Raw genomic sequence first — 21,968 nt, 5'->3', positions numbered from 1 at the left:
AGTGCGTGGGGCTGACACTCACCTGAGGGGCGGGGCTGCTTCCGGCAGGGGAACCGCATTCACTTCTCTTAGTTCCTCCACCACTCTTTATCACGCCCTGCGTCCGGGCCACAGAGCCTAAAGTGCAGCCCAGCCATGGGGCCTCCTTTCCCCGCCTTTCGGAGTCACAGCTGAAGGCAGGACAGGGGAAGCCATGCGGTGCCGAGGTTGGAGACCCGAGCGACACTGTTGGAGCAGGAAGGGGCGGGGCTCCCATCTGGGGTACGAAGGCACCGCCTCCGTGTGTCACTTCCGTAAACAAGGGGCGCTGCGCTGTCGCGGGTCCGGGGATGTGACCCGGGATCTCGCTGCAGCTGCGGCGGTGGCTTCCGAGGTGCCCGGATCTTTGCGGGTTGAAGAAAGGGACTCGGACCCTCTGCTTCCTCGGGTATGTAATGAAAGCAAAGGAAACCCCGCAGCTCCCTCCTTTAGGCCCCCTTTGGTCACTGCTGGGTTTTGGATGGTGATGAGTCATCTCTTGGGCGGACTGGGAAAGGGAATGGGGTGAAGTCAGGAGGGACTTGCCCTGATCTGCTTGGAGACAGGATCGGACACCCCCTGTTAGTTTGTGAGTAAGCATGAACGGTTTACGCCTTCTCTAAAACGTTCCTTGCTGCCTGTCATACAAGAAGGATTTCGGTGGTTCTGTGACAGATGTTACCTTTATTAAACCATAAGTCTCAAGTCTTGGCCCCTCAGAACACCATGCCTGAGGCCACGACTTACTTGCGTTGCTTTACTTCTTAGGGTCTTTAAACTTGATCTTGTGTCGCCAAATGCGTTAACATCCTTTTGGGGAGGGGTTGCTGAGAATTGAACCCAGGGCCACTTTATCACTGAGCTACGTCCCCAGTCCTTTTTATTTTTCATTTTGAGGCAGGATCTAGCTAAGTTACTGAGACTCCGGAGTGGCAGGGATTGTATTATTACCATCTTAAAATCTGAAGGCCAGTTTATTTATGTGTATCATAAATGTATGCAAACTCTTGCCTCTTTGGAGAACTGATTCCCCATTGTCTCTATTCAGTCGTCTTTTACAGTTCCATTTAATTTGCATGTTGAAACAACTCCAAAACGAGTGTTTTGTTACTAAGAATGATTTCTTTTTTCCAGTCCTGGGGTTTGAACCTGGAACTTTCTACCACTGAGCTACACCCCCATCCCTTTTATTGATTGATCAATTGATGGAGACAGGGCCTCGCTAAGTTGCCAAGGCTGGCGTGGAACTAGTGATCCTCCTGAGTCGAGTAGCTGGGATTGCAGGTGCTGGCCAAGGCACCTGGCCTAAAAATGCTTGTTAAAGGAAATATTGTTTGCCAGTATTTAAGTGGATTTACAATTAGTATCTGGAATTAGAGACAGGGCACTGGCACCTTTCCCAGAAAGCCTTTTCTTTTTTGGAGTAATCATAGCTAAACTCTTGATTGTCTGGAGTCAGTCTGAACTCAGTGGTTTAATTTCCAGTGCTGACAGTACAATAGCAAAAAACCCCAAAACTATTTCCAATAAAATTCTCAAATAACTATTTTAAGAGTGACAGCAGTGGGTTCGAATCTTTCTGAACAGTCACAGCATGATTAAATACAACATGATATTTTTTTAAAAGGTCTAATGTTCCTATGGCAATGTCAATCTGATGGGGTATCTGAATTTCTCATTTTATGATCCATGTATCAATGGAATTAAGAAAAATTTAACACTGCACAAATAAAAGTAGAAGGATATTTTGGGATAGGTGGGTTAAGAAATAAAATTGGCTAATACATGAAGTAAGGGAACAGTATTGGGATAACTGTGAAGCCTTACACATATTTCCCATGGAAGGGACATCTGTAACTTTATGGTGTTAATTTTAAAAACATGGGCAAAACCAAATATATGATTCATGTTTCCTTGGACATTGGTAATATATTTAAGTATATTCAAGTTGATTTTATAGGAGTCCTGTAAGTTGATTACAGGACTAGAATCAGTATTACTTCTAGGTAGAAGCTAACTTTTGCTTGATATTTGAAATACAACTTCTAGTTGTTATTTAAAATGCTGATACCCTGAAAATTATACATCTGTCCGAATATGGTTTGTTTTTCCTAAGAATTCATTTTGGAAGAGAGACTAAAGGCCACCTAAAACTTGAGTCAGGCTGCGAACATGAATGACTTGTTTATTGTTTACATATATTATGCACCTTGTGTAATGTTTGCTTCTTGAGGGCCGGACTTTGTCTTATTTTAGTGCTGTTTCCCCAATACTCACAACAGTACCTGGCTCATGAAGAGAATCAGCAAATATTTGTAGGAAAAGGGAATTAAGAAAATGGGAAAAAAAAGTCTATCACACAAACTTAAGGGATCCTTATTCTTACTTTCACTAATGACCTCTGAAATTTTTAATCCTCCTTCAACCAGTGAAGTGGGTCTTTGACTCTCTTTCATTCTTCCGTATTGTAGCTTACATCTGTAATTGCTGTGTTTCCTTACTTAGGTCTTAAGAAGCTGGCCTTGGTGCAGCAAGGAACTTAAAACAATGGAAGAGCGGAAAGTGAAGAGGAGGAGTCCAAAGTCTTTTAGTGCCCATTCTACTCAGGTTGTTAATGCCAAAAAAAATGCCATTCCAGTTAGTAAGAGCACAGGGTTTTCAAATCCAGCATCACAGTCAACTTCACAGCGACCAAAGTTAAAAAGGTGAATTTTTCCTTCACATTTTCACAGTAAAATGCTATTAAATACTGAGTCAACTCCTCTTTTTTTTTTTTTTTTTGTTCTCTCTGTGTGTGTGTGGGGGGGTTACTGGGGATTGAACCCAGAGGCATTCTATCACAAATCTGCCTCCCAGCCCTTTTTATTACTTAAGACAGGGTCTTGCTGAATTGCTGAGGCTGACCTTGAACTTGTGATCCTCCTGACTCAGCCCCCAAAGTAGCTGGGATTATAGGTATATATGTCTCTGCACCCTGCCTGAGTCAACTTCTTACAGCTTTTTCTCTCTTGGATTGATTTTTAAAGCAAGAGTTATCAGGCTTTCCTTTGAATAAATTACCAGAAAGAAAGGGACTTTCCTTCTGGAGAAGTTTAATTTAGAGTCAAGTTTCTTTTTTCTTTTTTTCTTTTCTACTGTGGATTGAACCCAGGGTTCAACATTGAGCTACATCCCCTACTCCTTTTATTTTGTATTTTGAGACAGGGTCTTGCTAAGTTGCTTAGGGCCCCATTAACTTGCTGAGACTGGCCTCGAACATGTAATCCTCCTCTTCCTCCTGCCTCAGCCTCCCAAGTTGGTGGGATTTCAGGTGTGCACTACCACACCCAGCTTTAGAGTCAGATTTTGACTAGCGTTATAATTGGTATAAAAAGAAAACCAAGAAGTTTTAAGGTAAGAATTCCTTTCTCTAAATTCACTCATTCATTCTCTTTCTCTCTCTCTTTTTGTTTTCAGTACTAGGTTGAATTCAGGGCCTCATATATGCCAAGCAAGCACTGAGCTGTATCTCTAGCCCTTTTAATTTTTTAAATTTGATATAGGGTCTTTCTAACTTATCCAGGCTGGCCTTAAACTTGGGGTCCTGCTGCCTCAGCTCTAGAGTAGCTGGGATCACAGGTGTGCACCACCCCAACTTGGCTTTCTCTAAATTCTTAATAGCATTTTATTGGTATTGTCATTTTTTCCCTGGTAACTTTATTCCCCTATCTTCTGGAATGTAGGCTTCCTGAGGACTGAGGTTGTGTTGATCATTGTGTGTCCAACAATATTTACAGTAGGGCTTTGTACATATTGTAATTTCATTGTATGTTTTTTTGCTATTAAATTGTTGTAACATAAAGTGAGGCGATGAGACATAATTAAAAGCATTGAAGTAGGAATAAACAGGATTTTGTTTTACCATCTGTGGTTTTTCTTTTTTGAGAGGGTTGTTAAACAGTGAACTAATGTGAAACCCTTTCTTGGATAAAACTTCCAAATTTGAGAGGAGAAAAATATATTTGTTGTTGAAACCTTACAATTTATAGTTGATTATCTCAGATTTTACTGTGAGTATGTATTTCTTTAAAATGCAGGTTCTAGTGGGGTGCAGTGATGCATACCTGTAATCCTAACAACTGGGGAGGCTGAGACAGGAGGATCACAAATTCAAGTCTCAGCCTCAACAACTTAGCGAGGCTCTAAGCAACTCAGGAAGACCCTGTCTCAAAATAAAAAAATAAGAAGGGATAGGGATGTAGCCCAGTGCACACCTGGGTTCAATCCCAAGTACCAAAAAATAAAAAAAAATAAAATGTAGATTCTGAATCAGTCTGAGGTGGGGCCTCACATGAGCATTTCCAGTAAGCTCACAGGTGCGATTGATGTTACTGGTTCGTGGGCAGCACTTTGACGAAGTACTGGATAATGTGATATAACACAACATACTTTGTAAAGAACTGTTAGTGTAACAACAGCCAGTGAATTCTCAATTTCTTTTTAGGAATTATTAGTTTAATGCTTTTGCCCAGTCCCCGCCCCAAGACATGTAGACACCCAATTTATCTTACCCTCGTTGCAGTAAGTACAGTTGTGGGTAAGATGTCTTTATTCAATGTTATTTAAAAATGAATTGAGACTGAGTGCTGAGACGTCTGCCTACAGTCTGCATTCCATCTCAGTATCTCTAGAGGCTAAGGTAGGAGGATCGTAAGTTTAGGGCCAGCCTGAGCAACTTAGCAAGACCCTGTCACAAAATAAGAAATAAAAAGGACTGGGTCTGTGGGCAGTGGTAGAGTACCCTTGGGTTCAATCCCAAGTACTGAAATAAAAGAAAAAAACTGAGTACTACACACACACACACCAAAATCGTAGTTTATATTGGGTTTTAAAGATATCGCAACAACTCCTTTTCCCTTTTTGCCTATTTAACCCCTATTTCTTGTTAAGCCTTCACTCACATATCACCTTGAGGAAGCCCTCCTAGCTGGCCCTGGGCTGTGTGACCTGTTCTTCGTTCCTGTGTGGCAGTGCGCATAGCAGCGTCACCCAAGTATTTGAGAACCTGGCATATGCCAGACATGTAATAGAGATCATTAGTCTCAGGGTTCCTAAAAGGCCCTCCTGAGGAAGTAGCATTTAAACAGACTTAAAGGATGTGTGGGAGGTAGCCTGGCCAGGATGGCAGTAAGCAGCCATGTGAATGTAGGCAGAGGATTAGCACAGGAGAAGACGATGTGTTTCCAGAAAACTGAAGACATTCAGAATAGTTAGAGCACAGACAAGAGAAGATAGGATTCCTTAAGGATATGGGACTTACCCAGGAAGCAGTGCAAAGCTGAAAAGGGTATGAATTATATGATCTGCTTTGACTTTTAAGAAATGGACTTGGCTGCCTTGTGAGGAAGGAAGGGGAGTCAGAGACCACATGGAGGGAGGAAGACCCACCCATTGGGAAGGTGCTGGAGTCATTAGCACAAGAGCTGTAGTGGTGGCTGGGGATGTATGAAGTTGGAGGAGGCAAGGATTATAAGAGGATTTTGCATTCCACATGGTGATTATAAATTTAAATGTCTTCCTTTCTCCTTAGACTGGGTACACCTGGTATGTCAGCTGCAGAGTAGATACTCCATAATCATTTGTGGGATTACTGATAATTCAAGGAACAAATAGGATAAAATTCAGAAGGGGAAGATGTTGTACTGAGAAATGAAATAATGAAACATAGGCTAGTATAAAGATCCAATTTTCTTTTCAATTTTTTACAGTCCAGAGAAATAGCATATAAATGTATTCATCAAACCTTTTGCTGGACATGGTGGTGCATGCCTGTAATCGCAGCAATTCAGGAGGCTGAGGCAGGAGAATCACAAGTTTGAGGCCAGATTCTGCATATTAGTGAAGCCCTAAGCAACTTATTGAAGGCCCTGTCTGAAAATAAAAAAATTTTTAAAGGGCTGGGGATGTGGCTCGCCCATGGATTCAATCCCCGTACCAAACCAAACAAAACAAACACAACTTTCTGTGTGTCTAAGAAATTTTATTTAATGCATTTGTTTGAGATGTTCTGAACCTGTCCTTCCCCTTCCCTGATTCTTTCCTGTTTTATGGCTTGAGGTTACTGGTTGTATTTAGTACTCACTTTTTTTTTTTTTCTGATTTCTTGTTCTTAAGGGAAACTTTCTTTAATTCATTAAAAAATTAAGCAAAAACTTAACCTAGAATAGCCTGAAAAGCTGTAACCAGAGTTAATTGTGTCATCTTTGCAGAGTGATGAAAGAAAAGACCAAGCCTCAGGGTGGAGAAGGAAAGGGTACTCAGTCAACCCCCATTCAGCACTCCTTCCTCACCGATGTCTCGGACGTTCAGGAGATGGAGCGAGGTCTCCTGAGTCTTTTGAATGATTTCCACTCTGGCAAACTTCAGGCTTTTGGTAAGCAACAAATATTTCTCCTATTTTTTTCTTTAAGATGTTTGTCATCAACATATATATTAATTTATGGAAGCACTGACTTTCCCTCACCCATGTTTTTGTTGATTGACTTCCTTCTTCCCTTTCTTATGTCCTCTGCTGCTTCCATCTCTCCTCTCTCCAACCTGTGAACCGTGTTAACAATTACATATATATCTTCATATATTTTCCCCAGGTGATAATCTGCACATATATGAATGTTTAGACACAAAGACACACACACAGATTTTTGTTTTCATTGTTTTACATAGATGGTACCTTATGTATATTTTTCTATATTTTGTTTTTCTTTGCTCAACAATAATTGATGGAACTCTACATACTCTAATTCATTCTCTTTTTAATTGCTACATAGTATTCTAAGTTACAAATATGTTCTACTTTATTTCAATCGTTTTCCTATTTTTTACATCTCTGAGCCACTATAAACAAAGGTGTAGTGGGCATCCTTTTTAGTGTGTTACTAAGAATTGAACACATGGGCATTTTACCACTGAGCTACATCCCCAGCTCTTTTTATTATTTTTTATTTTGAAAATTATTTTTTATTTTTATTATTTTTTATCAGTAAGTTTCCCTAGCTGGCCTTGACTTGGGTTCCTCCTGCCTCAACCTTCTGAATAACTAGGATTACAGGTATGTACCACCATGCTCAGCTTCCATAGTGAACATCTTTTTAGATAAATTCTTATTCTGGTACTTTTATTTCTTTGCAATGAATTACCACGAGTGGGATTGTTGGGTCACGGCATATACATAATTGTAATTTTTTTTTCTTTCTTTTTTTTATTTATTTTTATTGTAAACAAATGGGATACATGTTGTTTCAGTTTGTACACGGAGTAACAGCATACCGTTTGCATATTCATATATTTACATAGAGTAATGATGTTTGATTCATTCCGTTATTTTTTTCCTTCCCCCCCACCCCTCCCACCTCTCTTTTCCCTCTATACAGTCCCTCCTTCCTCCATTCTTGTCCCCCTCCCACCCCCCATTAATTGTCATCATCTGCTTATCAGTGAGATCATTCCTCTTTTGGGATTTTTGAGATTGGCTTATCTCACTTAACATGATATTCTCCAATTTCATCCATCTGCCTGCAAATGCCATAATTTTATTATTCTTTATAGCTGAGTAATATTCCATTGTATATATATACCACAGTTTCTTTATCCATTCATCAATTGAAGGGCATCTAGGTTGGTTCCATAGTCTGGCTATTGTGAATTGAGCCACTATGAACATTGATGTGGCTGTATCTCTGTAGTATGCTGATTTTAAGTCATTTGGGTATAGGCCGAGGAGTGGGATAGCTGGGTCAAATGGTAGGTCCATTCTAAGTTTTCTAAGGAATCTCCACACTGCTTTCCAGAGTGGCTGCACTAATTTGCAGTCCCACCAGCAGTGTATGAGTGTACCTTTTTCCCCACATCCTCTCCAATACCTATTGTTGCTTGTATTCTTGATAATCACCATTCTAATTGGGGTGAGATGGAATCTTAGTGTAGTTTTGATTTGCATTTCTCTTATTACTAAAGATGTTGAACATTTTTTCATATATCTGTTGATTGCTTGTACATCTTCTTCTGTGAAGTATCTGTTCATTTCCTTAGCCCATTTGTTGATTGGGTTATTTGTATTCTTGGTGCAGAGTTTTTTGAGTTCTTTATATGTTCTGGAAATTAGTGCTCTATCTGAAGTATGAGTGGCAAAGATATTCTCCCACTCTGTAGGTTCTCTCTTTGCATTGCTGATAGTTTCCTTTGCTGAGAGAAAGCTATTTAGTTTGAATCTATCCCAGTTGTTGATTCTTGCTTTTATTTCTTGTGCTATGGGAGTCCTGTTAAGGAAGTCTGATCCTAAGCCAACAAGGTGAAGATTTGGACCTACTTTTTCTTCTATAAGATGCAGGGTCTCTGGTCTGATTTCAAGGTCCTTGATCCATTATGAGTTGAGTTTTGTGCAGGGTGAGAGATAGGGGTTTCATAATTGTAATTTTAATAGATGTGTCCAGACTGCTTTCCAAAAAAGAAAAAAAAAAAACCCTACTTTTCTTATTTCTTGCAGCAATTTACAAAAGAACCCTTTTCCCTGAATTCCCACCAGAAATATTCATGTATAGTGTCTTTTAATAATATTGTGTCTTTTAATTTTTGCTATTCCATTGGTATCAAGTAAGATTCCTTAAATTTATTTATTTATTTAAATGTTTGGTCCTAAGAATTGATCCCATGGATGCTGAGCTACATCTCAGATAGATAGATAGATAGATAGATAGATAGATAGATAGATAGATAGATAGATAGATAGATAGATAGATAGATAGATATTTTGAGACAGGGTCTGACTAAGTTGCTGAGTCTGGTCCAACTTGTAATCCTCTTGTGTTAGCTTCCTGAGTCACCAGTATTTCAACTGTGTGTCACTGTGCCCAGCTAAGAGTCATTAAATTTCTGCTGAATTTGAATATTCCTGAGTATTTGTTAAGCAGTTGGATTGCTCTTTTCAGTACCTTCACTCAGTTTCAGTTTGGTTATTTATCCTGCTGTTGTCAATTGCCAAGAGCAATTTAACCTTGTAAAAGTTTTCAGTTTTTGCATACTCAACTATTTCTATCTTTTCCTTTATGGTGTCTGGATTTTTCAGTCTTGGTTATAGTATATTGAAAAGGAGACATTAAAACACGGTACATTTTTCATTACCTCCTGGCTTGACCTCATCCCAGCATGGTGGTATCTGAAGAATACTTTGACCTTTCTTTTCCTTCTTCTCTCCCATCCTTGAGATCTGCCCTTTAGACAGTTTTTACTTCTTTCCTACCTCACAGCACACTTCCTGTAGGTGACTTTTTGTATTTTTGGACTGACATCCTTTCTTATGTGCCTGATACTCTACTGCTATCTGTAACTGTCACCATGAGATTTATATTACCAATTGGATTCTTTCTTACTAGGTAATATTTTTTTTCTGTATTGATAAATAAAAGACTTTTTAAAAAATCTTTAAAGTTTAGGCATTTATCAACATATGCTTAAATCTGTGTCTTTTCTCATTAGTCCTGCCTAGGAATCAGTGAGACTTTCTTTTGTGGTGAACCCAGGACGTTGTGCTTGCAAAGCAAGCACTCTACCAACTAGCTATATCCCCAGCCCCCAGTAAGTCTTTCTTAACTTGCTGACTCATCTTTTAGCTTGCAGAATGTTTTTTTTTTTTTTTTCTATTATTTATTATTTCTCCTCCATAACTTTTTATCCTTCTGTTGCCTCTGTTGTTTTCAGGTTACCTCAATCCATCCTCTGACTCACGCCTCTTTTCCTTTGAGACTTCTACCACTTTATATTTTTATTCTTATTGTATCTGTTTCTTTCTTCCTCTCGCCTCTTACACAAACACACACACACACACACACACACACACACACACACACACACACACCTTGAGGTATTTCTTCCATTTGTTCTTCCAGGTTACTAATAGTTAAAATAGAAAACATTCACTGTGAATAAAGGACGATTTTGAAAGAACTGTAACTAATTTTAATATTAGTAGTCCTTAACATACTGTAGTATAATGTATTAAGAAATTATATAGCTCACTATAGGAAACTGTAATATAATTTATATTATTAATATTGATTCATGATATGTATTTTAAAAATTTTTTTAGTTGTAGATGGGCACAATACCTTTATTTTATTTATTTATTTTTATGTGGTGCTGAGGATTGAACCCAGTGCCTCACACATGCCAGGCAAGCACTCTACCACCAAGACATGACCCCATTTTAATTTTAGCTGAACTATGATATATACTTAGTAAATTTTGGAAAAAAATTACACTATCAAGAGGTTGCAGAGGCTGAACTTAAACCCAGTGTAAGGATGTTTATTATACTGTATATGTATATAAATTTTTGTGGGTAAATGATGTCACTATAGAGGACTCTAGCCAGTAAATGATGTAAGACGTATCCTTTACCAAGCAAGTTGTCTTGCACTACTGTGTATATGATTAAACATATTACATTATGCTGTTCATGCTTTATAACATTCTTTATGCTTCATAAATATTTTCTGAAGGAAGAATATATAATTGCTTGGAAAAATGGTTGAAGTTCTGATAGGAATATTAATTTCACTCATTACAAAATGTTAGGGCAGTCAATTCAAATGTTAGTTGTCAAATTGGACAACTAACATCTATATATTATATTGCTATTGTTTGCAACTATATATTATGTTTCTATTGAAGAAAAATATATTTTCATTCCTTAAGAAAAGATTTTGCTTTTTTTAAAAAAAAATCTTTTCTATGTATTTTCGTTTTGTGAACAAGGTCAATTCTTAGGTTGGTTATTGTTTTCCTGATAAAAAATTTGATTCGTGCTGGACACAGTGGTGTATGCCTGTAATCCCAGCAACTCAGGAAGCTGAGGCAAGTTCAAGGACAGCCTTGTCAATTTAGTGAGACCCTGTCTCCAAATAAAAAAATGAAAAAGGCTGGGGATGAAGCTCAGTGGTAGAGTGCCCCAGGGTTCAAGTTCAATCTTCAGTATGGTGTAGGGGGGTTGTTTTTGATTTGTAATTATACATAGAAAATATGCAATCATTAAAAATGTAATTTACAAAAGAAAGAACATGGATTTCTTTTAGAGCACCGGGAGTTTGAAGGTTGTTCCTCAAGGCTATTAGTTTTAACATTAATCTTTATTAATGTTCTGGAATGTTCCCCAGGAAATGAATGTTCCATAGAACAGATGGAACATGTTCGGGGAATGCAAGAGAAATTAGCTCGCTTGAATTTGGAGCTCTATGGGGAGTTAGAGGAACTTCCTGAGGATAAGAGAAAAACAGCCAGTGATTCCAATCTGGACAGGCTTCTGTCTGATGTAAGTATTTTTTACTATTCTGTAAAAAAAAAAAAAAAAAAAAAAAATTATGGCAATAAAGTTCACTTTACAAAATTCACTTTTTAAACCACTTTAAAGTGTACAATTCACTGGTTTTTAGTATTTCACAGTGTTGTGTAGATGTCATCACTGTCTTAATTCCAGAACATTTTAATTACCCCAAAAATAAGCCCATACCTCTCAGTTCCCCTCTCTTCTTCCCTTAGAAATCCCCAGTGTACTTTTTGCCTTTATGGATTTGCCTATTGTGGAACTTTATTTAAATGGAATTATACAACATGTGCCTTAAGGGGATTCATCAACTTAGTATTTTCAGGTTTCATTCAAGTTGTATTTTACTTTTTAAAAGAAATGTATCCCAAGGAAATTATCATACTTACATCTAAGCATGTATTCTCAGAAAACTGGCAAATCTAAAAAGGAAATATTTGCTTATGCACATATTGTATATGTACAGATATAAAAATGTTCTAGACATATTTGTATGTACAGATCCTTAGAGACAATAGTAGTCAAAAGACCTTTACAATGATTGATATCCTTTGTGTTATTTTTACTCAGGTGGTGGTTACCTATTTTTACATACAGAACTGTGTTAGGTGTCTATGGTAATTTAATACATTGCCATGTATATTAGTTTGGTAGGCGACCATAACCAAGTACCATAGACAGGGTGGCTTAAGCAACAGGAATTTATTTTCTCACAATTCTGGAGACTAAAAGTTGGAGTTCTGGGTGTTGACAGGGTTGGTTTCTTCAGAAGCTTCTGTCTTTGGTTTCTAGATGGTGTGACCTTCACATTCGCATGACACTCTCCCTCTGTGCACACCTGTCAAAATTTCCTCTCCTTTGTTAAGGGCACCTCTAACACTGGATTAGGGCCCACTCTAAATACCTCATTTTGACTTAATTACCTGTCAAAGGCCTGGTCTCCAAGTCCACTTGTTCTGAAGTATTATGGGTGAGGGCTAAAATGTGAATTTTCGGAGTAGACACTTCTCAGGTCACAACACCTTGTAAGATTGTTAGACTGAGAATTGCTAGTTCAGTTTGCCTCTTTACATGCTTTTTGAGACAAACATAAATAAAACTTAAATTCAACATACTTTAGTTTTAAATTCTTATTTAGCAATGATAAGAAGGGTTAACTTGCTTTTCTCTCATTTGAAAGTAAATTCAGGGGAAACTGTATGCCCATACTTTTAAAATTTCAAGCCTCTACTCTTTATTTCAGGGTTTTGTATTCGGTTTTGGAAACATTTCTTTTTACTAGTTTGTTTTATTTTTTTACTAGTTTGTTTTATTTTATTCTTCTTAACAAATACAGGCTTAGTTTGCTGTGCATGTAGGAGAATAACTGTGGTGTGGTAAAAAGAACACTGAATTTGAAACCAAAAAACCTTTCAGGGCTTGTATTTAGATTATACTGTGTGACATTGAACAATTTCGTTAACATTTTTATAATTCAAATTTTTCCTTCTGTTAAATTAAAGGCACTATGATCTGTATGTTTATGTCTTCCCAGATATTATATGTTGACATTCTCAACCCAAAGGTAATGGTAGTGGGAGGTGGCCTTTGAAAGGTAATTAGGTCAAGAATGGAATTAGTGCCCTACTAAAAGAGGCCTGAGGGAGACCCCTACCCCTTCTACCTGTGAATACACAATGAAAGGGTGTCATTCATTCCATGAACTAGGAAGCAGGAGGTCACCAGATACCAAATCTCCTGGCATCTTAAAAATCTTCGACTTCCAGTCTTTAGAACTGTGGGAAATGAATTTCTGTTTTCTACAAGCCACCAGTTTATGATAATTTTTTTTTTTTCCTACTGGGGTTTGAACCAGGGGTACTATACCACTGAGTTACATCCCCAGGGTTTTTATTTTTTATCTTGAGACAGCATCTTTCTACATTACTTAGGGCCTTGCTGAATTGCTGAGGCTCGCCTCAAACTTGTGATCCTCCTGTTTCAGCCTCCCAGTCACTGGGATCCCAAGCATTGGCCACCACATTCGGCAGCTTATGGTATTTTGTTATAGCAATCCAAACAGACTAAGACAAGAAGTAATAAATTATAAAAAACTGAATGACATGAAATAGTTTTGTAATTCACAAAGGTTTTAAGATTGTGATCATTAAAATGGTAACTTTTCTTTTAAAAACTATTATTAGAAATTATTGTAATTATGCATGGGTTTGGGAATACTTACAAAACTCCAGTTTTTATCCTTTACTTTCAGTTTTTTTCTCATAGTCTTGTTGCATATATGCTAACACTACCTTTTAATTAGTTTGCAAAAAGGAATTTCCTAGATTGGAAATTTTTTGAGTGTTTTTCTTTAAGAAAGATTAAGTGAAAAAAATCCTTAAGAACATATAGTTAACAATGACTTACTTATATTTATCTTATAAAAATTTTGTTTCTTTATGTTACAGTTGGAGGAATTGAATTCTTCTATGTATCCTTTGCCTACTATGAACAGTGAAAAGTCTATAATTTATAATTTTACAATTTATAATTTTGTAATTTATAATCCTTATCACATTTTAGAAAAAGGTATTATTTAGATATAGTGAGCAAAGACACATAATATTTACTGGGTCTACCTCTCTTCCCCTTTGGTTTTCAAATGGAATTTTTCAATGATTGATGTGCTGAAATTTTGTTTGTTTCTGCCGTATTCTGCGTTGCTTTGTATTGTTTTCGAAATTTTAAAAACGAATTATTTTTTAAGCCATGAGATTAAAGGATTAGTCTAGTTGCTATGGAGATTCTGAGGCTAACTGGCTATTGGATCTAGAGAAAATATCCTACACTTTATTAATATCATTACCCAAAATATTTTAGATACATAAAACTGAAAATTAGGTATCATTAATATATAGCCTTGGGATGCTTATGTGGCTTATGAACTGATGTGTGCTAAGTATATTATAGGAATAGCTCAAAGGAAAATACCAATGCTTACCAATATTCAGGATTTAATATTTCAATCTAGAAAAATTATTTCAGGAACTTTTTAAAATGTACTTTTGAACATAATTGTCAGGAACATTAGAGTATAAGAAATTATGCCAGTTACAGAATATTTACAGAATATTTAATTTGAGAGGTAAAACATCCCCTTTAAACCAGATGAGATAGAAAGGAGTCTTGCCCAATGTTACATTAACAAAATGTGGAACCAACTATCAAAAGATAAAATCTCTACAGATAAAATCTCTAGATAAAAAGATAGAATCTTTTGACAAATTGTTGAACCTCTCAGAGTTCCCTGTGATATAGGGTAATTGCTAAATGTATATGTGAAAATTTCCAAACTATATAGAATATATATGTGTGTAAATTATTATTTCTATAACATTATACACTGTAATTAATTGCTCAATTATACATTAACAATAATTAAGAAATAAAGAGGTATATACAAATCCAGTAATAGCAATTAACATCTAGCCTTTATAAAGATTTATGATTTGCTAAGTATTGTATGAAGGATTTTATACATATTACTTCATTTGATCTTACCTTTGGAGGCAGATGTTATTTATATTCTTCATTTCTGCAGATGAAAATAAATTTTTGAGAAGACACATCAACTGTGGGGAGAGATTAATATAAGATATTATTATCAAGAAAGACTTTAAGAAAAGGGGGTAAGAGCCGGGCACAGTGGCGCATGCGTGTAATCCCAAGTGGCTCAGAAGAGGCAAGACGATTGAGAGTTCAAAGCCAGCCTCAGCCAAAGGGAGGCGCTAATCAACTCAGTGAGACCCTGTCCCTAAATACAATGCAAAATAGGGCTGAGGATGTGGCCTAGAGTGCCTTTGAGTTTAATCCCCCATAACAAAACAATATAAAACAAAATTCTTATCATCCTCTCTTTAAAAAAAAAGAAAAAAGAAAAGGGGTTAAGATTTGAATTAAATAAGGTACATTTCATAGAAGTTGTTCCTGGTTCCTTTTTTCATCATATTCCTTTTGTGTGTTATGTTCTTTCTATGCCCATGACACCCAAGTGTCTCCTATTCTCTTACCTGAGTTTTTGTTAAACATTTAGGTTTACTTGTTTTATGGCTTTCTTGATTCAACCCATGATGGGATTTGTCCAGCACAAACAAGGCAGCAGATGGGATAATACAAAAGTGTAGGCTTTGTAGTGCTTGGTTTTAAATTTTGGCAAATAGCATATAACCTTGAAGGAAGTCTGACAACCCTGGTTTCCTCGTATGTGGTAAATGTTCTAGTGGTAATTAATCTTTCACCTCCTAATTGCCTTCTCTGTCATCACTGTATTTGTTGTCCCAATCTCCATGAATATTTCAAAATCCCTTCTCTAACCATAGCTGACACTGTTAGTCATGGCACTTTCTGCCTATTGAGCTTGGACATGGACGTGAAATCTGCTTGCCATCTCTTAGCTGCAATTGTCAGGTATCATTGGTCTGCTTTCATTCTTCCTTCATTCTCTGTATGATAATACAGGTCACCTGATTTATTTATTTATTTATTTATTTATTTATTTATTTATTTATTTATTACCAGATTTTGTAACATTTCAATTTTCTGTTCCTACTCTAGAGCTTCACTGTTCAACATAGTAGCTACTAGCCACAGAGCTGTTGAACACATGAAATGTAGCTCATCTGAATTGCAGTGTATTATGAGTGTAATAGACACATGATTTCAATGAGTTGGCATGAAAAAAAGAATGGAAAATATTTCAATTTGTGTAATGATTACATATTAAAATGATTTTTTAAATATATATTAAGGTAAAATACATTACTAAAACCAATTATAATATGAGAGCTAGAAATTTAAAATTTTTTTCTGTGTCTTACAGTATAGTTTTGTTTTGTTTTTGGTAGAGGGATTGAACCCAGGGGCTCTTAATCTCTGAGCTACATTCCCAGCCCTTTTTTATTTTTTTAAGTTTTGAGGCAAGGTCTTGCTAAGTTGGTGAGCCTGGCTTTGAACTTGTGATCTTCCTGCCCCAGCTTCTTGTGTACCTGGATTACAGGCATGAGCCATCGTGCTCTGCTTGCAGTATAGTTTTATTGAACAATATTGCCCTAGACCTTACATAGCACTAATAATAAATTAATCTTCCTAAACTATCACTTTTTTGTCAATTTTAAAAATCATATCCAACTTTTTTTTTTTGGTGGGAGGGTGCTGGGGATTGAACTCAGGGGCACCCAACCACTGAACCACATCCCCAGCCCTATTTAGTATTTTATTTAGAGACAGGGTGTCACTGAATTGCTTAGTGCCTCACTTTTGCTGAGGCTGACTTTGAACTTGAGATCCTCCCACCTCAGCCTCCTGAGCTGCTGGGATTACAGGCCTGCACCACCATGCCTGGCTCATGTCCAACCTTTCAAAGGCTCTCAGAAATCTGGTCACAGCCTATACATCGTGTTACATTTTTTATACCCATGAAGCTGGTTTTTTGAATGTCGTAATAACACACAGTGTTCATTTATTCTCTCCTTAATGCCTTTGTTCAGGTTATACTTCCTGCCTGGAGTTGCTCTGGCCTTCCCCCTTCTCCTTATCAAATTACACTCAAGCCTACCATTTCCATAAAGCATTTCATGTGTACCTTAACATTCTTCCTTATTTTATTGTCTGTTGGTTTTTTTGCACATGTTAAGGCCCATTCTTCCAGCAGAACTAGAATTTCTAGCCTTTATGGCTGTGCTTACATCTGTACATTTTGCAACATCTGCCATTCATGTACTGCTAGCATTTAGTTGCCTTCAGTGTATCCTTCTCATTGTTTGAATTAGGTCTTGGAAAGCAGGTAACAGGTAGTATCGGAGAAAGGAAGATGAGAGGTGATGATGAGAAAGGAAAAGAATAATATATGCAGGAAATAATATATGCAGACTTCCTGCATATATTATTATTTTTTGAAGAATGATTAAGAGGATTATAGAATAGATTTTAGAATCGTGATTATTTTAATTTGGACTCTTACAAAGAAGTTGTTTTCCCAAAGATGATAAAAAGGTGTCTTCTCAAATATTTTTTTTAATCCAGTAAGTCATATTTGACTCTAATTAGCTCCTGAATCATAAAATTGATTATTGCTGTGTCAAAAAATAAGTCTGTACTCTGTTGGAACCTAGAACGTTGTCTTTAATAGTAATTGACTAGGCATAGATATAGTATAATTTCCTACATTTAAAAATTCCCTCCACATCCAAGGGTCCCAGTAGCAACGCAGCAACTTTCCCTTAAGCATATTTCTTTTCTTTCCTTCTTCTTCTAAATACTCCTGCCTCTTAGCTCCTGAGTGTAATTTCCTGAAATTCAAAAGAAGTACGTAGGGGCTGGGGTTGTAGCTCAGTAGTGGTGCACTTGCCTAGCATGTGTGAGGCACTGGGTTCAATCCTCAGCACCACAAATAGAAATAAATAAAATAAAGGTATCCATCTACAACTAAAAAGATTTTTAAAAATAAAAATAAAAAATAAAAGAAATATGTCTTGTAGAATGAAAATCTTCTTAACTGACAAATTCAGACAAAAACTCCATTTGGCGGATGCACAAGACGTTCCAAATACTTCTACCAGCTAAGCTAAAATGCACTTTGCTTTCTTAGGATTTGCAGAGAAGCAGCATTCTTTAATTTTCCAGCTGAATCCAGTAGCAGCATTCTTTAATTTTCCAACTGAATCCAGAATCATCTTCCACAACAGGAATTCAAGTAATTAAAGTGCAAGTGCAATGATTGTTTCCACATACTGCTTTTAGTAAATGTGCTCGCTATAATTCACTGTAACTGGAGGTCTAGGCCTTGATGAAGGCTTAATCAGGAAATGCAATGCAGAGGTTCTACTGCTGTGCTTGATACTGTTGCCTTATGGGGTTATACTTGAAATGCATTTGTGCTAAATGTTCTTGGTAGGGCTAAGGGATTTATCCTTCCTGAGCTCATCAGACTTATTCTAGTGTTGATGGTAAGTTGATGGTGCACAGGCTTCTCGTGACAGCCCAGCTTCAGTTTACACTTGACAATCAGTACACACACAGGTGTGTTTTCCAATGGCCAGTGACAACAAAAATGTTAAATAAGTATTTGTGAGATTTGCTATTTTTAATAAAATGATTATTTTAAAAATGTGTCTGTTATCTGTTTGTAAGATTATGTAGTCTTCTGTCTACAAATATAAGGGTTCAATCCTTAAAAGTCAACTGTATTTATAAAATGTGAAGTTCTGTAACTTCCTTATAAAGTTTGTACATTTTGCACATTTAAATACTGTGTAATGAAAAAGTATGGGCTTTAAAGTTACTTAGACCATGATTTGGATCCCCATTCTGCCCCTTAGATTGTGCACATGTGCATTTACTCAGGTTGACTTTAATTTTTGTTTTAGATTTAGAAAATGAGGTTAGTACCTAACTGGTAGTGGTTGCATGGTGTGTAATCAAAAACGTGTGTAAAAGGTGCTTAACATAGTAGCTGATGTCAGTAAAGCGCAGCAAACATTAGTCCCCCCCCCCCACTTTTTTTTTAAATTTAGAGACAGGGTCTTGCTAAGTTGCTTTAGGGCCTTGTTAAATTGCTGAGACTAGTTTTGAACCAGTGATCCTCTTGCCTCAGCCTCCAGAACTACTGGGATTGCACATGTATGCCACTGCACCCAGCTCATTATTTTTAATAGCAATTTCATTGAAATACTTAATATGTCATAAAACTTACCCTTTATAAAAAGTATGCAGTTCAGCTGGGAGCAGTGGCACATGCTCGTTATCCCAGCAACAGGGGTCTGAGCAGAAGGATCCCACATTTGAGGCCAACCTTGGCAACTTAGCAAGATCTTGTCTCAAAATAAAAAATAAAAAGGGCTAGGGATGTAGTTCAGTGGTAGAGTGCCCCTAACTTCAATTCCCAATACCATGTGTGCACTCACACACATTCCATGTATATATATTTTAAATTCACATATTTATCCAAATGTGATAAGTACACAATTCTATGCATCTACTAAAACCACTGAATTATACACATATTCCATGAATTTTATATAATTTTATATATTTTACATATAATTTTACATATAAAATTCAGTTGTTTTCGTAGATGCACAGAGTTGTGTGCCCATTACCATCATCTAATTCTTTTTTTTTTTCCTTGCTATGTTGGGGGTTGAACTCTGACACGTTAGGCAAGTGCTCTACTACTGATACATCCCCAACCCCAAGATCTAATTCTAGAACATTTCATCACCCCAAATGTAATCCCATTAGCAGTCACTCGTCAACCCCTAAATGCTTCAAACCATGGCAACCACTATTTACTCTCGTCTCCGGATTTTCCTTTCTAGACATTTTATATAAAAGGAAGCGTGTAGTATATAGTCTCCTGTGACTGGCTTCTTTCACTTAGCATGCTTTCAGAGTTCAAGGTTCATCCAGGTTATTGCATTTCTCTCTATGGCCGAGTAGTATTCCATTATGTATATATACTACATTTTGTTTATTCATAGCTCAGTTACCTTTATCTTATAAAAGATGCTCATTTTTGTGCTTCATTGTTTCCAGGCCACAGAAATAAAATTTGTGGTTTTAGTGTTTCTTTTTCTTTCTTTCTTTCTTTTTTTTTTTTTTTTTTGTAGTGAGGATTGAACCTAGGGTCACTTTACCACTAAGTTATATCCCCAGACCTTTTTAGTTTTTATTTTGTGACAGGATCTTGCTAAGTTGCTGAGGCTGGCCTCAGACTTGTGATTCTCCTAACTTAGCCTCCCAAGTATAGCTGGGAGTGTGCCCACTGTGCCCAACTGGTTTTAGTAATTTTTGACAGTCTAAATTCAAAGAATTTTGATTCGTTTTTAATTTTTTAATTTTTATTTATTTAATTTTAATTTTAATTTTTTGCAGGGTACTTGGCCAAAGCATGCTAGGCAAGTGTCTACCATGAAGGTAGGGCTGGGGATAGAGCTCAGTTGGTAGAGTGCTTGCCTTGCAAGTACAGTGCCCTGGGTTCGATCCCCAGCACCACCACCACCACCACCACAACAACAACAACAAAAAAAACATTCCTTGGAGCTATACTCTTAGATCGCTGCCCCTCCTTTTTTTTTTTTTTTTTTAGAGAACTTCTAGCCTTCTAGCTACACCAGTTCCCCAGGCCGACCTTGAACTTGTGTTCCTGTTGTATCAGCCTCCCCAGTAACTGGTATTACAGGTGTGTGGCAGCACACCCAGCTCTATCCAATTGGTCTTAAAAACCCCTTTAAAAATAGAAAGTCACACGGGAGACCTATACTACCTACATTATTCAGATAGTTTTCTAACCAGCTTTCTGTACTTAATGTATTGTCAACATCTTTTCACGGAGGTAAGTAACTATTACAAAAGAAAAAAAAAAAATTAAGATTTCACGGTTAACACTTTAAGCCATTTTGACCAGAACCATTAGAAACTAATTAGGATAATTAGTAGGGGTGTGTTTTTTTGTTTGTTTTTGTTTTGTGTGTGTGTGTGTGTGTGTGTGTGTGTGTGTGTGTGTGTGTGGTGGTGTTATTTGCTTTAATTTTTTTTAACTTCTGTACAACTAAAACTGGCAATAAGTATTTAAAATTTTCTGAGGGTTTGCTGAAGATGACTATGAAAGTAAGAAACCATTTTTTCCACCACAGGGCCATAAAATTGATAGCTTATGTCAGACCAAGCAGCGCTGGTTCAGCATTCAAATCCCTTCAGGGACGTGCAGTGACCCGCCGGATCCCACCGAAACCAGTTCCCTCCGCAGGCACCTTGGAGGCTGGAGAAGGAGCCCGGACTCCAGCCTGGCTGGACTGTCAAGCCGCTTCGGGGTCCTCCAGCCCAAGGTCGGCGACAGGAGCACAGTGTTGGGTTGGGCGGGGTGGCGGGTCCTTGTTGTCGTCCCCATGGAGATGGGGCTGTACCGGCCCCACCTGTCTCCTGGGGCTGCCTGCTGCAGAGCTGGCTCTCAGTGTTCGCTGCACGGTCCCAAGAGGAGATAGCCGCCACCGCGCTGGGCCCCTGTGCCACTTCCCGGAGGTAAAGCCCTGGGCCTCTTGGCCGCATTCTTTACTTGGGGCCTCTCAGGGCGCAGAGCTGGGGACGCCTTAGCTTCCCCTGCTGCAAGGGGAAGACCCTGCGCAGGCGGTGGCGGGGCGCTGGGCCCTCGCTGCACGGCTTTGCACGCGCCTGGCAGGGTCAGATTCGAGTGGAGCGCTGGCGAGCAAAGGCTTACCTCCCTCAGAGCACTCTAGAAACGCAGTAAAAATTCTTGAGGGCTTTGGAAAACACTGATTTTCCTAGGACTTCGAACTGGCTGACACCAGGTCCCTTCCTCCTGGGGCCGCTTCTCACCCTCTTTGCTACTCTGGAGTCCAAAAATGCGGAAAAGGGGGTGTAGGGAGAGAGAGTGTGAAATGCAGAGAATATACAGCGAATACAGTTTGTGGTTACAGCAATTCTAAGCGTTAATACGATAAAATTGAGTGAAGAGGACAATGAAGCAGGGCTAGTGCTAGATGTTTAGCTTTTAAAAAATACGGTCGTGCTCATTAAAAAATGTTACCACAGGCATCAGAAC

General features: G+C 37.8%; 2 protein-coding genes and 1 long non-coding RNA gene across 18 annotated transcripts in view; 2 read left to right on the top strand and 1 right to left on the bottom strand.

Annotated features, from left to right (window-relative positions):
• The window catches only part of LOC306666147, a 58,855-nt gene extending 58,694 nt beyond the window's left edge, over positions 1–161 (bottom strand). For all 6 annotated transcript variants that reach the window (XR_013765207.1, XR_013765208.1, XR_013765209.1 and 3 more), the window contains exon 1: positions 23–161. This is a non-coding gene — a long non-coding RNA (uncharacterized lncRNA). The remainder of the gene's footprint in view (positions 1–22) is intronic.
• Positions 155–18,538, top strand: CCDC28A (coiled-coil domain containing 28A). 2 transcript variants are annotated; one of them, XM_079148050.1, is made up of 6 exons: positions 155–427; positions 2,524–2,723; positions 6,267–6,430; positions 11,205–11,359; positions 13,819–13,841; positions 17,917–18,538. In XM_079148050.1, exons 1-6 carry the CDS (start codon positions 194–196, stop codon positions 17,969–17,971), a joined length of 831 nt encoding a protein of 276 aa, XP_079004176.1. In that variant the 5' UTR covers positions 155–193; the 3' UTR covers positions 17,972–18,538. The 2 variants fall into 2 exon arrangements, with proteins under 2 accessions (XP_079004176.1, XP_079004175.1); XM_079148049.1 differs by lacking the exon at positions 17,917–18,538 and adding an exon at positions 16,897–17,910.
• A 1,975-nt stretch (positions 18,539–20,513) lies between these two features.
• ECT2L (epithelial cell transforming 2 like) overlaps positions 20,514–21,968 on the top strand; it is a 103,482-nt gene continuing 102,027 nt past the window's right edge. For 9 of the 10 annotated variants that reach the window (XM_079148026.1, XM_079148030.1, XM_079148034.1 and 6 more), the window contains exon 1: positions 20,514–21,427. The gene's annotated coding sequence lies outside the window, so the exon portion shown is untranslated. The remainder of the gene's footprint in view (positions 21,428–21,968) is intronic. The other variant, XM_079148029.1, reaches the window with a different exon arrangement.

The sequence above is a fragment of the Sciurus vulgaris genome (genome assembly GCF_902686455.1).
Source record: "Sciurus vulgaris genome assembly, chromosome: 7".
Taxonomy (NCBI): domain Eukaryota; kingdom Metazoa; phylum Chordata; class Mammalia; order Rodentia; family Sciuridae; genus Sciurus; species Sciurus vulgaris.
This window is presented reverse-complemented; position numbering and strand designations above follow the sequence as displayed.